General features: G+C 40.1%; 1 protein-coding gene across 1 annotated transcript in view; it reads right to left on the bottom strand.

Annotated features, from left to right (window-relative positions):
- Nucleotides 1-4,450: 4,450 nt before the first annotated feature.
- slc17a7a (solute carrier family 17 member 7a) overlaps nucleotides 4,451-17,495 on the bottom strand; it is a 41,362-nt gene continuing 28,317 nt past the window's right edge. Inside the window, exons 3-13 of the mRNA XM_041817328.1 lie at nucleotides 17,365-17,483; nucleotides 15,304-15,418; nucleotides 15,135-15,222; nucleotides 14,933-15,019; nucleotides 12,125-12,267; nucleotides 11,325-11,474; nucleotides 10,941-11,073; nucleotides 8,926-9,036; nucleotides 7,287-7,414; nucleotides 7,133-7,202; nucleotides 4,451-6,138 (exon numbers count right to left, since the gene is read on the bottom strand). Coding sequence (XP_041673262.1) covers nucleotides 5,852-6,138; nucleotides 7,133-7,202; nucleotides 7,287-7,414; nucleotides 8,926-9,036; nucleotides 10,941-11,073; nucleotides 11,325-11,474; nucleotides 12,125-12,267; nucleotides 14,933-15,019; nucleotides 15,135-15,222; nucleotides 15,304-15,418; nucleotides 17,365-17,483 — 1,431 coding nt within the window. The 3' untranslated portion in view covers nucleotides 4,451-5,851. The remainder of the gene's footprint in view (nucleotides 6,139-7,132; nucleotides 7,203-7,286; nucleotides 7,415-8,925; nucleotides 9,037-10,940; nucleotides 11,074-11,324; nucleotides 11,475-12,124; nucleotides 12,268-14,932; nucleotides 15,020-15,134; nucleotides 15,223-15,303; nucleotides 15,419-17,364; nucleotides 17,484-17,495) is intronic.

Below are 17,495 nucleotides of genomic sequence, written 5' to 3'. Positions count from 1 at the left end.
CATCTTGTGGCCTTAAATAGGAACTGCAGTATAGCATATTAGTCAAGCTAGCATTAACGAAAGAGCGCCCCCACCGGAAGTTCTTTTCATAATAAAGTCCAACAAACCAATTCAAAGAAACGGAAGCTTTGTGAAACACCCAAAAAGATATTTTATACGTTAAAATTGAGGCATAATGTTTGAAAATATCAACAGACTTAAGCCTAGCTCGATGAAAGACGGAAAAAACGTTTTTCCAAACCACTCAAACGAAATTTATTGGGGAAGGGAAGCTAAATTTCGTTTGAAATATCGTTGAATCACGGTTAAATTTCTCCTCTATAGTTTAATGAAACCTCCCCATGCCCCACCCTCTGCTCCGTCATCTTTCCTCCTCCGTGTTTTTTCCCCCACTATCCCACTGAGTGCATCTGCTCTCCGGTCTAATCTTTGCCTAAAATCATCGAGATAATCCTGCATCCATCTGTCCCGAGAGAAAGACAGAGAAAGACACAAAAGTCACATTGTGCTGATGTAAAAAAAGCGTCATCATGCAGCAGCTGATAAATCCTTAAGACATGAATGGGCTGAAATAGTGACATGATTATAAATGACTTTAATTTTATTATACACAAGGATATCTCACATATACATCTTTGTTCTTTACATTGAATATTTTCTACAGTTTGTTTAGATATCATCATTTTGTTATTTTTATTCCCACCACACTTTGCATCATCAGGGAGAAGGAGGACAACATCGGAACAGCCATTAACTGAGACAAAGATTAAAAATACACCGATACAACACTTAAAAATGAAACCGTTCACAGGAATAATCATTCAAGTCTCAAAATAAACTTCCTTTATCACCTTGTAAAATAATTTATTGATTTACCACCAGATTTTCACCATTAAACCTCCAGAATAAATAAATAAAATTCATTCTAACATTCCAGCAGTTACTCATACAGTGAGCTCAAACACCAACTCTTTAAATAAATTTTTCTGATAGTTTATTGATCTGAAAGAGAGCAGTCTGCACATGAACGTTTAGAACTGAACCATGTGACGTGTTGGCATGATCGCTGAGTCCAAGCAGGATGCAGAGGTGGCGTTTGCAAGTGCATGCCTGTGTAGGTAAATGTCTGTGCTATATCCTTAGTGTTGTGTTGTGCAGGTTGTATTGTGACACGTTCTCTCCCATTGGTATAAATGTCATTAGACACTGAGGAGACGCGGCTTGTGACTCCATCAGTGATGAGAAGAAAGGTGCTGCTCTTATACCTGTGAGAGGAGCTGATGTGATTGGCTGATTGTCTCAAAACCTTTCACCACTCTGATAGTATGGGTATTCTCATAATTCACATAGGCATGACCGTTTCATACCGAGCCTAGGCCCGATTGCTCCCCCTCCCCTCTCCCCTGCTGGTCTGCTTTCATATCACTGACATCATTCTGTGTACATATCTCCCCTGCACTGGCCCTGAGTCCCCATGAATCGTGCCAAAAACCACCTCTTCAAGTGACCTCAGGCCCATGCTTGAGTATGGTTTGCTTGTTTTGACCAAACAGAACCAGACTTTAAGGTCAAGTACTTGGATCTGGGCCCAGGCATGAAACCCTGAATGATCAAGAAGTCGCTGTAAATCAGCCACTGCAGAAATAAACATGTCTAGAGCCTGGTTCATGAGCGAGTTTGGTCAGAGTAGTTCATGTCTTTATGGGCACACGCTGTACGCCATGGAGGGGTCAGCTGGGGGGTATACCTGGAGAGATGGGGCATGGGCCTGGAGGAGGCCTGGAGGATGGCCATTAGGAGGCCGGAGCAGTCCAGGACCGAGGCTCCCAAGCCTGACCTGACTGTATGGGGGCCAGCTTTTTAATAATGTGGCTGTATTGGCTTTAAGAAGGATACAAGTTCTGGATAATGAGTGGCGTGGCTGATATGACTAGATGCCAGCATGTTGTAGCTGTGTAGAACATTTCAACGGCCTTAAAGCTCACATGGTTTCCATGTTTCTCCTCCACAGTCGTGTAAATATCAGATATTGGAGCCTCCTCTCTCTCTGATCACTGTGCATGCTGCAGCTGACTATGCTGCATCAAATGAGGTGTGTTTGTGAGGAGAGGGACGGCCCTGCTCACTAAAGCATGCTCACCGCACAGTGTTTCAGCACCTGCACCCAGCACAACAACACACAGAGACATGTGCAAGGCTCTGACCCACCAACTCAAACAGGACTCACTTTGGGGTCCTAAAGACATGGAAACAGCACGGACAGAGGGAGAGGACGCCATCAAGACAGAGACAGGGAGAAATGGAGGCAGAGCGAGCATTCTGGACCAACTCTCTAAAGGGAATGCAAAGTCACAAATATCAGATGATTACTCATGTGACCCATGAGCCAAGCTGGACGTGACCCAGTTAGGTCAGACCCAGGTGAGATTCAGCGAGACGCCACATGCAGCTGTGTGCTCAAACACACCTTTACACACTCTAACACACATGAAGTGGAGCCTGTAAAGCTTTACAGTCTCGAGCACCTTTTTCCTCTGTGATTGGATGATTCAGACTCAAACAACGAGGACAGAAAACACGGCCGACTCGGGTTAAATCAATCAAACCATGGAGACATAAACAAGCATGCCTTCTTCAGCTATGCACGCTTTAGAACCAGTGCTTTAGTGGCAGGATCTGACTGGGTTTAATCTGTGTAGTATATTTAGATAACACTTTACAACAAGGCACACAAAAAAGCAAGATGACTGGGTAACAACTGGGTGACTACATGATAGTTATGCTGGGGAATATGAGTAACGAACAGTGGTATGACTCAGGATATAAGCAAATATACTGTAAACCCACTGATTTTTAGTCTTCATAGGGTATACATACTTTTAAATCCCATCTGATCCTGTAGTGCGTTGGTTAGTAAACACTGCTTCAGTGGTATTCCACATTTTTTTCATATGAAAGGGGAGGTATGACCCTCCTCTGCCAGTACTCTTTATTAGCTTTGCTGGTTGATTGGACCAGGAATAAGTAGACCAATCAGAGGCAGAGCAGACCTGGTGTCTGAGATATTTAATGATGCGAATGGAGCTAGTGGCACTACTTTCTTCATCATAATCTCATAATAATCCCTAATACTTGAAGTCAATGTGCAGATATAAAAGGCTGACCATAAAATCTGGTGTATAAGCTGCTCTTTTAATACCTGTCTTTTCTTCTGTGGCTTATATGCATGGGCATATACCAGCATTAAGTGCTGAGACATGCAAAGTCTTCACTGTAAGTGTGTAAAGCTACAGCCAGCACAGGCTGTATGAGACCTAATGGGATTGAAAATTCAGCCCATTCTTTGTGTCACTGCAGAGAACCACTTCACTTAACCAGCCCGATGGTGTTTGGTACCACTTTTGAACAGCTTTTCTTCCTTTATATGCCATAATCATAGTTTTAAAGAAAACAGGAAGTGTATTGTTGGTGTTACTGTTACTGATGATGATTTTAGACCGGACATACACCTCAAAAAGGACAACATATCGGCAGTGGGAGGCAGAGTGACTCATGGGCTGTGAGTCTGTCTCAAGCTCAGCTACCATACTGTGGTTTGTAGATGTGCACACTCTATACCATGAAAACAGACGGTACTAAAAGAGCGACAGCTCCACAGAAACTGCACATAGTGGACTTTGCTGAATGAAAGGGAAATCATCATGCAGTTTACAGTGTTTCCTCTTGGGAGATTCAAAAACAAAAGAGACTCGGCTTTTATGCCTGTGCCATTTTTACTACAGATTTATTGTTTTTTTTGAAGTGTGCAGTTGCAATGGGGATGCAAGGGATTAATTGGCTAGATGACTGGACATCCTGTCCCTAAAAAATTCTTGATGCTTTTTCCAGTTGAGGCCATCAGTCCCAGTCAAATGCTGAGTCTAGACTGTATTCCCACTGCCAGGCACCAGTGTTCTCTAAAGCTCTAGTTCAGGGGTGTCAAACTCAAGGCCCAGGGGCCAAATCTAGCCCGTGGTACAGTTACACCCGGCCCACAAGATCTTATCATATTCTTATTATAAGTGGCCCTCAAATATGAGGTCGGCAGATTTCCTCCAGTATAAAAATGTTAACTTAACCTTGATGATATGAAATATCCTTAAGTCATAAAAATGTGACAAAAATGAAGAGTAAAAATAACTACTTAAAAAAAGGTGGAAAAACAAATTCAATTTGTGTTTTCATTTCATATTTTTAGTTTGCATTGCACAATTCTGACTTCAATCGATTATTTGGACTTTAATTTCTTATATTGATCATTTTGAATTGATTATTTTGACTCTATTTAATATTATGGCTTTTCCAATTTATTATTTTCACTTTTTATCTTAAATTTTGACCTTTTTATTTGATTTTTCTGACTTTTTATCTAATATTTTGACCTTTTCAATTCATTATTTTGACCTTCACATCATATTTTGACCTTTCAGGTGCATGATTTTCAATTTAAAGCCATATTTTTGCCTTAAAAAACTTCACTGTCACTGATTGTGACTCTCTTTTTTATATATTTGCCTTTAAAACAAAAATTTTAACATCTAATTTTGTGTTTCTCAGGTTTTGAGCCTTAACTTACCATTTTGACTTTTTAAATCTCAAAATAATTTATCATTATTACTCACTTTTCCCCCCATAATTTATTACTGGCGAAAAATGAGGTTGACAGTTTGGCCAAATATGGACCCTGTGAGGCCCTAATTCAGAATCTGGCCCCTTCTGTGATTGAGTTTGACACCCCTGCAGTTAATGGCTGCTGCCACAAAGCTCTTTAACCCGAAGTAAACAAGGCAGAAGTGAAAGCATTGGTAGCATCTCACAGGAACAGTGCGGTTCAGCCCTATTTTGATCTAAAAATGGGGATAAAGTCACAGCAGGCTGTATCACTCACATATAACTGAAGGGTTTAGTGGCGACATTCAGCACAGGACTGTGGACGGTCACATGCAAAGAAGACTGAAGTCTGGTGGTGCTAGCATGGCTAACATTAGCCACATTCTATAAATCAAACTGTTTTAAATATTAGAGGTCAATTTTGAGTGTTTCATGCTTTCTTAACTTCAGACCAGTCGACTAAACACTCATGATTGGTGGCTAACTGAGTTTGAAATGAATCGCCTGGAAACTTCACTAAATAGTGGTCTGTATCGCAGACCATCTACCCTGCGCAGGGCGGATCACTTGATAAATGTGGGACATAAATGAAGAGTTTGCAGGTATCACTAGAGCATGGGTAACTAAACAATGGTTCAGTAGGGAGAAAGAAAGAGTAACTGACATCCCCTGATTAACTAGCAGTATACGGCACAGTTGTGACCTTCTAACCATGCCGATTTGAGTGTACCTTATTGTAAAGTGTTACCTTATTCTATCACATCATACAATCTCTGTAGTTCCTAATTTTAATCTAGAAAGCTGCTGTGGCTAAAAACATAAAAGTTTAAATACTACATAACGCCAGAGGCTGGAACTCTGCTGTTAAAGCAGGAAAACACTCACACAGTCTCCTCAGTGATGATGTGGAAACGGCTCAAGAGCAGGAAGGAAGTCTGGGGTTTGATTCTGTTTTGTGATGAAACTGTTTGTGTTCATTAGGTACGCTTACACACACATGCACAGACCTACACACACACACACACCACACACACAATCACACACAGAGTGGAATGAACCCCATCCAGACGTTTGATTGGTGCAGCTGTCAGATTAGTACAGAAGCACTCAGCAGATCTGTTCAGTTCAGCAGAAGCTCTCTCTCCTCAAACAATCTTCTTCTTCTTCTCTGGTTTTTATAAACTCGCACCACGTCGACCTTCTATGTCAGCTCCCTCTCCTCTTCTCCTCCGTACATGTATGAGTTGTGTCCAGGAGGCTGAACATACTCCTCAGATTTATCCCAGTCCGACACCCACCCGGCGCCGGCCCCGCCTCCGCCGCCGTTTGATCCAACTACTGGTTGGCTCATGGCTCCGTACTGCCCGCCTCCACGGTACATCTCCTCCGTCTCATTAGCCAGTTCATCCTCACCGATGATGCCGCACTTCTCTTCGCTGGTGTCCTCTATGTCGGCCCACGCCTGCTTCTCTCCTGATGCAAAGAGGCCTGGGCAGAAGAAAAGTAAGAATTTAGGGTTTTCTACGGAAGCCCTGAGTGGACATGTATCCGTGCATTCATTTTTCTTCATTTTCTTGTAATTAAAAGTCAGATTTGGTTGAGATCTTGATTTAAACGACTCTTCGGATAACAACACTGGCTTACAGTGGCCCTAAAGGTCGAATGTTAAAATATGTCATGGCTAGAAAAAAAAAAAAAAACTCAACAAACTCCAAAAATATTTCACTAACTGCGAAGAATTCCTAAAGTGCAAATAACTGTAATGCAAATACATTTCAAAAACGGTGACCCTGAAGGTCAACTGTCTAAATACTGTGGTTGCAATAAACTTTTAGCCAAATACAAAAAACATCTCATTCTGCAAAGTAGTTATAGCAACACATATGGTGGCCCTAATGGACCAATGTTAAAATACCTTATGGTTGCAAAAGATAAGAAAAAGATTTCACGATACATCAGAAACCTTCCAAATAGTTCATCAAATGTAAAAGAGTTCAAATATGGTGGCCCAGAGGGTAAAACGTTAAAATATTTCACTAGACAATAAAAATGTTTCATGTCATGTTTCAACAGCATTAAAAAAAATTAAACACATTTAAGCAACCACAAAAACATTTCATGAAATGCAAATACATTTAAAAAAGGTCAAGAATATGTTATGAACTGTCATCAACTTTTACTCATTGCAAACAAAAAAAAACAAAACCTTTGAAGTTCTTTTAGGTGGATTAAAAGTTTTTGCAGTGGTGATTTTTTATGTTTCATGAGGTGTTACCTTTTTATTCAACATTTTCAGCTTTCATGAAATATTGAAATGCTTCTGCAATTTTCCAAGAATTGATCATTTTAGCAAGTTTATGTCTGGAGATCTTAAGAAAATGACTAAAACCAACAAATTTTCATAAGAAAACAAGTGTTGTTCTTAGGACTTCCATACATCTGCAACTCTCAGAAAAAAGTATTTTTTAAAGTCAGTCCATACCGTAGAAAATCACTCCTCCATAATGAACCAGAGACGCTATCAGGAAGACGCCCTGCCACTCCTCACGTGTCTGAAATGATGAATACGATTATAAAATTTTTACTGATTCATAACATTTTATGGCTTCATCATGATTCATGTGAATATTTTTTACCTTGTGTTTGGTCATAGCTCCCACGATGAGCGGACAAACCATTCCAGATAAAGTTCCCACTCCGTTTGAGATTCCCATCAGGATGCTGGCGTATCGAGGGGCGATATCCAAGTGATTGACGTTAAACCCTGAAGAGAAGAGCAAAAACAGAGACCGACAGAGCTCACATGAAATCCTAAAGCTGGTACAAACTCATCGACTCTCGGTGTATAAGAATGGAGGATGTTGGAATTTGGAGAAAAACTTCATTTTCAGCTTGTAGTCTTCATCAGGGTGTTTTTAAAGGCAGAATACAAAGTTATGGGTTAAAGTCCTCTTCTACACACCTGATCTATTAAATACATGCAGTTTTTTAAAGCTGTTCTTTCTGGGTGCATTTCTCTTCGCAAATGTGACATCATGTATTCAACAGACAGATCTTCAGACCGTTACATGAAGGCAGAAAACAACACTGTTCATCTGATTAACCCAGTGTTACTCAACCCTGCTCAACCAAAGAGCCAAATTGTTGAAAAATACATTTGCAAGAGCCAAAACCTAAGTGGGGAAGAGTGGCAATTAAAACCAGTTAAAGGCAGCAAAAATGGTCAAAAGGCGGGAAACACTGGGAGAAAAGAGTCAAAAAAGGGTGGGAAGTGACCAAATAATGAGTTAAAAGTGGCAAAAACATTGCAAAAAATGAGTGAAAAGTGACTATAATGGGCGAAATCGGGAAAAAAGTTGGATAAATGTGCAAAAAAAAGTGGCATGTAACTGCAAAAGGCAGTTTAAATGGGCGAAAAGTGGAAAAAAAGAGCCAAAAATTGCAAAAAGCAGGATAAAAGTGTTAAAAAGGGGAGAAAAGTTACAAAAGGAAGTGGCAAAAATAGGCTTAAAACAGCAAACACTGAGAGAAAAGTAGCAAAAAAGGGCAGAAAGTGAAAAAGATTGGCAAAAAATTAAGTTACAGGTGGCAAAAATTGTCCAAAAGTGGCAAAATGTGGAGAAAAATGTGTAAAAAGTCACTAAAATGGGCAAAAATTGAAAAAAGGTGGGAAAAATGGGCAAAAAGCGAAAAACACTGGGATAAAAGTGTCAAAAACGGGAGGGAAATGACCAAATAATGAGTTAAAAGTGGCAAAACATTACAAAAAATGAGTGAAAGGGACTATAATGGGCAAAATCAGGAAAAAAGTTGGATAAATGAGCAAAAACTGGCATGTAATGGCAAAAGGCAGCTTAAACAGGCAAGAAGTGGAAAAAAGAGCCAAAAATTGCAAAAAACAGGATAAAAGTGTTAAAAAGGGGAGAAAAGTGACAAAAAGAAGTGGCAAAAATAGGCTTAAAACAGCAAACACTGGGAGAAAAGTGGCCAAATAGGGCAGAAAGTGAAAAAGATTGGCAAAAAATTAAGTTACAGGTGGCAAAAATGGTCCAAGAGTGACAAAAATGTGGAGAAAAATGAGTAAAAAGTCACTAAAATGGGCAAAAATTTAAAAAATGTGGGAAAAACGGGCAGAGAGCATCAAAGAGTGGCAAAATAGGAAATTAGTGGCATTTAATTGCAAGCGGCAGCTTAAATTGGTGAAAAGTGGCCAAAAAAAAAGTGGAAAAAAATTGCACACGTTGAGTTCCACTGGATTAACCAATCATCTCCTACCTGAGATAGCAAACCCACTGAAACCCACGGCGAGGACTAGGAAGGAAATGGCCATCCCTTTAGAGTGAGAGTATCCCACCACCAGCAGGAGCGTGGCCTCCATCCCAAAACCTGAAACACATCAATAAAAATAAATAAAACACAGAGAGGGTGAGGCATCGATGGCGTAGCGGGAGGTTGTGTCTCTTGTGAGGAGGTTATGATCCACTAGAGACCGGATTTAAAAAACATAAGACACAGGCAGGGAGAGAAGAGAAACCTCTTCACATCTTTAAGTCTAGCTGTACAAACTGATACTGTTTGCACTGCAAAATATGATCAATTTCTAGAGAACTCAACTTGCTGTGTTGGCTTTTAAACAGATAATAAATTAATTTCAGCTATTTTCATGAGATCTTGAGACATTTAACTCAGTTTCATGGAAACCAGCTTTGTGATAATTTAATGAGAGCTCAAGATTTGAGAAAATAAACTCATTATCACAGGAAAATATAATGCACTGATGCATGGCCTCTTTGGGCTTCCAGAGACAACTGCTGCACTCTAAAGTGGACACATTGTGCAAAATACACTTTTTCAGGCTTTTCTGACAAACACATGTACCCTTGGCCTGTCCACAATGTTCAAATCAGTAAGATTTAAAGCCACAGAAACAGCTCGTACTGAGCAGGGCTGAAACAGAGGGCTTTTCAGACATTCAAAAATCCAACACTGGAGTGTTTTTTCACCGCCATGTTTTGGGGACCTCTGAGACCGATATAAACTTACTCTTAAAAGCGTAAAATATGTCCCCTTTAAGCACCCTAAAAAAGGCTGGGGGTGCAAATGATAAAAGATAATTCTTGGTCATGTCGTTAAATTTTAAATTCAAAAACAATATTCAATAATTTCATAAAATACAATTCATTTTTTCTACAGCCCCTCTCAGTTTAACATTAACAACATAAAGCTTCAAAAATTGAAATATTTGATTCCATTAGGCCTTTAAAGCACCGTGTAATGCCTTGAAGACATTTTCACACACTTGGATCTCTGTCATCTAATGGAAAGTTTAGCTTAAGTCTTTTTCTAGGTTTCCTGGGTCCTGGAAAAGTCTTAAATTGAACTTTTGAAATTTAAGGCTATAAAAGGTTTTAAAAAGTCTTAAACCAATCTTCATTTTCCAGCAAAATGTGTTTGATTTTAACCATTCTTTTTCATGCATATGCACATTGCATGTTTTTATGATTAATATTATTATGCATTGTATTGATCAAGGCATTAAACGTGCAAAAAATAATCACATTTGGATGTGGATGTCTATGTTCATGATATTTCATTAACAGGGAATTAAAGCAGAGAATTCAGCTCTGTCTAGTGCACACAGATATCCCACATGATTTTTGTTTTTGACCATATGGTTTGGGTTATAAATGTTCCTGAAAACTCTTAAATTTTCTTCTTAAAAGTGCAGGGAACTCTGCTTTAATCTGCAGCTCAGGCCTTCTAATAAGATAGTGACAGTTTAATGTCAGTGATGTTCATGTGTTGGGATAAGTGTTGTCATGATACTAGAGTTTTAAACTGTATTATAACACAAGTAAAAAAGTCAAACAATATCAACAGTTAATTAGAGACCGCAAAGACAATGACCAAAGTGCAAACTCCTGTATAAATACACTGGCAAACTTTCAGTGCTAAAATGTTACCCATGCATAGAAAGGATCTTTTCCCCCAAGGGTAAAATATGTCCCCCTTAAAGGAGCGTCCTCTCATAGTAACTCTCGGTTATAAATACAACTGAAGATCTGATGTTTCCTAAAAGCTTCACCTCTTTGTATCAATTATATCGTTTTAAAAATGTGTTAACAAAAAGTATGTAGGAGCTGAAATTATCTACATCCTTATTTTGGTTGATTGTTAATATTTGTTGATCAGCTGCTTTAACGGTTGGATATTTCTCTGTTTTATTTTGAATTACAGCTCTTCTCCCTCTTTCCATCCTATTCTTTCTTTTCTGTGAGTCGCAGTCTCACCTCCACAGTTCATGAGCTTCCTGACGTTGGTGGTGGTCATCAGGTTGTGAGTCCTCAGGTAGTCGGCCAGCTGACCTCCGATAGGCACGATGATCGTCATCACCAGGTGAGGCAGAGCCGACACGATCCCCACCTGAACAGGAGACGAGACAGAGAGCCAGCGAGTGGACAAAAAATCATAAAGTATACAGTAACAATAGCACTTAATACTCCAGGATAAATATGAAAATACTAAAAGAGACTACTGCAAGATATTAGAGAGGACAGATCAGGAAAAAGAAGTCAAACAGCATACAGTAAATATAAAAGTAAATGAATAATAAATATATCAGTAAATTAAATTAGGCTAACGAGGTTCTTTCTCTCTGGTAGATGTGATTGTACCTTGCTGATCTCAAATCCAAAGACTTCCTCGAAGTACGCTGGCTGGCTGATGAGGAGCAGGTAGAAGGTCCAGCTCCTGCAGAAGTTGGCCACAATGATGGCGTAGACCGGCATGGAGGTGAAGAAGTGTCTCCATGGAGTTTTAAATTTCTGCAATCAAAAGAAAGAAGATCTAACCAAGGTTTACTGAAAAATGGAGCCATTACACCACAGTCAGTCTGTACTCATGTGAGAGCTGAAGTGAGTGCCTTTACATGAACCTGAGCATCCTGTGACTTTAGTATCCTGTGTTGATGAGGTTTTATCAGTATCCTGTTTTGTGTTTGGGCCTATAAACATCATATTACAATTTCAGAAAACTGATTTTGCTACCAGGAGAACTCCAAATTAAAAGGATGCTCTGGGATGCCTGTCTTACCCTAAACGGCCTCAGCCTAATGACGTATCAGTAAAACAAACATGGGGGCAGTAACAAGTGGCTCTTTGATCTTACTTTTCAATGGGAAGTTAAGATGGGAGAAAACAGAGAGGCTGACCTGCTCCAGTCTGTGGTGAACAAGCTAGGATGGAGCAAATCAGATCAACTTCATTTGTGTTATAAAAAGTAAAAATCACAGGTGTCTCTGCAAGTAAAGTATATGCAGCCATGAGAAACTGAGATGCTTGTGTTTATCATGTATACAACAATATGAAGGTTTCTCTGCATGCATCCAGAACGAGGCTCATAACTGGGCTCCTTATGTCTTCTTAAATGCACCTAGTGTTTGACACATTGTACATGAAAATCCACAGATTCCTACCTGGAGAGGGTTAAGAAATGCCGCAGACTCTCCAATAGCATCCTCAATGTACTTCCTCTCCTCTGGTGTGATTGTGGGATGGGCTGCAGGGCTCTCATAAGACACCAGGATCCAAAACAAGTACCAGAATATCCCAAAACTGCCTGGGAGAGGAAGAGAGGTACAGCAGGAACAGAGAATTTGTGCAAATGATGAAGTGCAAGAGAAGGATGTGGAAGAGAAATGGGACGCTAATGTGCTGATGTGGAGGTTAAAAATGCAGTGAATTTTTAAGGAAACCGGCTTTTTTATATGAACAACATACACTTACAAGTTAATGGACTGGAAACATTTGCATTCAATATATTGAAAATATTCTTTAATATTTTTGTCAGAACACCTCTAAATATAACAGCCTAGTGGTTTACAACCACTCTGAGGGAAACCTTAATGTTTTATGTGGATGCAGCACTGAGAACAGTGTGATGTCTGAGCTCAGACTGTATACAGAGGTGGTCTAGGAGGTCTTCATCTGGACTGGATTTAGATGCAGCACACACTGGCATGCATTTAAAGCTGATGTGATCAGCTGTTATTCCTCTAGTACAGAAGAGCATGGCTTTATTTATGAAGTGTATTTATATAACTCCAGCCTGGCTTGGAAGGATGGGAATTTAAACTCTTTTTAGGGATCTAGATCTTAGGTTCTCAACTGGTGGGTGGGAATCCAAAGTGGGTCACAGAGCTGTTGCAATTATGTGCCTGGCAGGAAAATAGTTAACTCCATTTTACTCTGTTTTACCATGATAATTGGGATGCGTTTCATTTATCTTCTCTTCCTTAAGTACCAAAGCTGCTTTTTCCCTGATAACACAGTTGTTCCTCAAAATCAGTGGAGAAGCACCAAAACTGTAACATGCTATCATGATAAAAGGAGATCACATGTGTTTTTTCTGTCTTTTATTCCATATAAGGCCCAAACTGAAATCTTTTCCATTAAAGACCCTGTAAAGTGAAATCCAAAGTTTGTGTCTGAACACTCTGATATGTTGGAACATGGTTGATGTAAACATGTGAGAACACTGAGATCTACATGTGACTGAATTCTGGATTTAGTTTTTTTCCTCTTTCCTGGCTTGGTTTCATGTGGGTGTGGCCAATATGTGGGCTCATCATGTCCCAAGCCCACAGTGGGGAATGACCCCGCCCCTCTAACACAACAATATAAAATCACAGAGCAGTTCATCTCAGTCCAGTCTGTTGTTAGCTGATGTCACTGCCTTTATTGAAAGTTAACATTCAGTTAAATGCTGTTTTTTTGTTCATTGTGAGGTAAATTTACCAAATCTATCAGCCACAGTGGTCTATGGATCATTTAAAGCATCAGAACAGAGATTTGAGCCAGAAAACAGACTTTGTCTCTTCTCCGCTGCACTCTGATCATAAGGTCAACATTCAGATTGATTAAACTGACATCTTATGATTTGTACTTTTTTATTATTATGCTACATGTTCTTTTTAAGGACAGGTTTTCTGTTGTTCAAGTCTTTTGTTGTTTTAAAAGTCTTCCATTTCATAAAAATCTTTTTCAAATCATCAAGTTAGTTTCATTGACATCTCCCTGAATCATGAGGGTATCTTTTCAGTGCATCATTCATTTAGAACATATCTATACAGTACTCTGTTTAACATTAACACCGACTGATCCTACCTGTCCACCCTCATAGCTGTGCTTTTTAGCGCTGCTGGCTCTTCCTCACTCATAGGCCTTTATGACCGGCAGGGCTCCGTGCCTGTTCTGGTCACTGAACCTAATTTTGAACCCGGCTGGTGCATTCAAACCAAGGAAAAATGGCGTCTGAGCCTGACAAGTTGCTTCTCAGCTGGAACCAAAAATAATTGGTTCTTTCTTGGGAACCATGACATCATCAGTGGGCGTGTCACTTTCTAGGTTGTGAAGATGAGCAGAAAATGGAGAAAAAGTGGTTTTCTGGGGAGACAAAATGTTTGATTGTAATCTGAGAATCGACGGAATTCCAGGTAAAGCTGGGGAGTAGAACAAGGAGGGGCGAGTTATATGCCGAACTTGTGGAAGAGATAGTGAAGGCTGGGTTCACCTGAATACCAGACCAAATGATTCATTAACTCAAGAAACTGAAGAAGAAATACGGGACAGCAGGAAAGACTTGGCAAAAGTGGAGCTGGATGTGGTGATACATGTCCATCATGTCCTTCCACTTTGGTTCTGCTGAAACTGGTGTGAACATGGGCTGGCTCGCCAGAGAGCATCAAGGTTTTGAGACTCCAGAACGGAACCGGAGCCAGAACCAGAACCGTGTCTGAAAACACTAACAGTCAGCAGCAAACTTGAGGGTCTGCAGCTGCAGCAGAAGCGATATTTGACACTTAGATCTTATAACACAGCTTCTATACTTACATAAGAATTATTAAATATGCTGTAAAATCAAACACTTCCTTGTGTCATCTCCGCCTGGTTCACATCAAGCTGTGAGCTTGTAATAATAAAACAAATGTGCATATTTGACTTCTAAAACTTTCAACTTTTTAGTCTAACTTTATGCCAACTTTGCTCTTGTTACTATCATCTTTCTCTCTTGATTATCACCATGACCGTCTTGGATCAGAGGGATTAACTATTGACAACCATCACATGCTAAACCAATTTCTACCTGGAGAGGAGTGCTGTGGTGGTTCCTGAAGCTACACCAGTTGAGAATCACTGATCTAGATCAGATTCTTAATGCAGAGTACGGATGTATGCACTAAAGTGACATCACTTATCTGAGCCAAAGAGCCAAAGGTACTAACCATAGACATAAAATACTGAAGGCCACCCGCTGTATTGCACCAGAATTCCAGCTAGAGGCATGGCCACCACTGCCCCCGCATAGGATCCTGAAGAGGCATAAAGAAAATAATGAATCAACCATCCACTGCTCCCATGCATGTTTAAAATTCAAAGAAGAAATCAGCAGATACTGGGTTTGGAGAAAGAGATGTGAAACTTTACCACAAAAGGCTGTTGTGGCTAATCGACTTCTCTCCAGAGGTGGAGCCCATTTGGCCCAGATCCCGTGGCAGGCCGGGTACGATACACCCTGAAGGACACAACACAGTGAGGAGAAGACTCCTGCATGGAGATTTCTGCGGGTTCATGTGCACACAGACTCGTACTGTACCTCAACAAGGCCCTGGCATATCCTGACCAGAATGACGCAGCTGTAATGGCAGCGAGCAGCAGATGGAATCAGCATGTTGAGGGTGGATGTGGCCACTATGGCAAAGCCAAACACTCTTTAAAACAAAAAGCACAGAAGGAGACTCAGATTGGAAATGATTTTACAGCAACAGCAGAACAAGAATGACAGAAAGAAACAGGTGAAATGAAAAAGCAGAGCGATCCATGCTTATGATCAGATATTTAACTGGAGACAGTAGTGTAAATTCTGCTGCACCAGCCCAGGAAGACCATGTTTAAATGCAGTATGTAAATTCTGCCACCAGGGGGCTCTGCATCAAAACAATAACAGAAGATGACAAGTAGAGACGCTTTTCTTGGAGCTCATGTTTTGCACCAAGGGCTCAATAGAAATAAAAATAATAAAATCTGCTCTCCAAAAGGTGTTTTTACTAACCACTGAACCAACATTTTGGTTTCATGGATGAATTTCACATAATGAGGAAGATAATAGGTTAAAATTGCCCTTCCTTTTTTGCACTATGAGAAATCCAAGCAGCACAAACCAGGGAGGCCTCTTTAAAATGTTCTTTTCTCTCTCATTATGTGAAATTACTCCATAAAACATTAATGGTTCAGGGTTGGTTTGAGTCAGATTGGAGCATGGGCAGCTATAAACTACTTCCTGTTTCATGGCCCCCACCAGCCACAACCTTTAAGTTATGAACACAAAGCATGACCCAAATTCAGCTATTTAGATGAACCCCTTGGGATGAGTTTATCCTTGATGGACCACTGGAAACGGCTCAAAAATCACTGCAGACTTTAGTGAAATTATTCAAAATGGCAGATTTCCTGTTGGAGTTAGGGTGCAGGTCCAAGAGGCTTTTCTATAGATCTCCTTAAGCTGACAAAGCTCACCGAATGTCATAACTCTGGGTGAAAATAACCTCTCTAGAACCCTTTTCTTTTAAATTTCAAGGTGGTGCTGTTGAGCAGTTTTGCAATCTTCAACCATGAGACCTCTAAAATATGTAATCTTTCCACCATCTATGATGGCCACGCCAAAGCCTCCAAAAATGTGATTCACTGGGGAGAAGGAATAATGACTTGGCGTTTCAGTAACCTTGCAAAGCAGATGGATATGCCTGTTTCCTTGTTTCTCACTGGCGGATCCATCTTGCAAAGCTCCAATCTGAACTTTGGGCCCATGTTATTCCTCGTAGCTGTGCACATGCAGCTCGATAGCGGCTATGTCACATGTTTTGATGCTCTGATTGGCCCGTAGAGATGTGACAGGCAGAACGTTCATCCAATCACACTCCAAGTTTCTTTTTTTAAAGCCTCTGCCTTTTCCCAAATGTTTCCTATTGAAGTTTTCCCAGATGGATGAGTGAAACACATCCATCTGGCCTGTCATAGCAGGCGCGGAAGAAGAATAATAAACAAAATGGCCGATGCAAATATCAATAGTATGGATGCTCAGCATCCCCACTAAATAAGAGTTATAACAAAGGAGTTGTCATTTGAAATGGGTATAGACATTTCAGGGGGAAAATACTACACATTGTTCCTTTAAGCAACTTTTTAAAATATTTTTTTGTCTTTTGATACTGCTCTTAGATTGTGAACTGATTCCAAGATGTTATTCTCCCACACCGGCCCCATCTATAGACCACTGGTTCCCAACCTTTGGTCCAGGGCCCCCTTTCTAGTTTTGTCAAAATTAGACCGGCATATATAAATTAAGATCATGGCTAAAACTCTGCCTTAAAAGTTTATAGAAAGGTCTTCAGATATGATGCACATGTGTTGGCCTATTTTCTTAGGATTTTATCAATAAAACAATTAAAAATATTGTTGACTTTTGACGGCAAGCTATTCATACGGGTCTTGGGGGACAAAATATGTCTCCAGGAACAGATGTTCATTTCTCTGGTAAAGCTGGTAGTTATTATTTAGCAACTTTTTTACGCAAGACTTCCTTTTCCATATGGCACTGATGACAAACAGAAACAAGAAAACCTGAGTTTAGAGAAGATTAAATTAATAATAAATTCACCTGTTGGCTGCAAATTTTTGACATATAAATCCACCAGGGATCTGTGTGACGATGTAACCCCAGAAGAAGGAGCCGTGGATCATCCCCACCGTCTCAGGGTCCCAGGTGAACTGTGCTGCCTGCAGACAGGA

The sequence above is a fragment of the Cheilinus undulatus genome, linkage group 21 (genome assembly GCF_018320785.1).
Source record: "Cheilinus undulatus linkage group 21, ASM1832078v1, whole genome shotgun sequence".
NCBI classification, from domain to species: domain Eukaryota; kingdom Metazoa; phylum Chordata; class Actinopteri; order Labriformes; family Labridae; genus Cheilinus; species Cheilinus undulatus.
The sequence above is the reverse complement of the archived record's forward strand: the minus strand, read 5'-3'. Positions and strand labels throughout refer to the sequence as shown.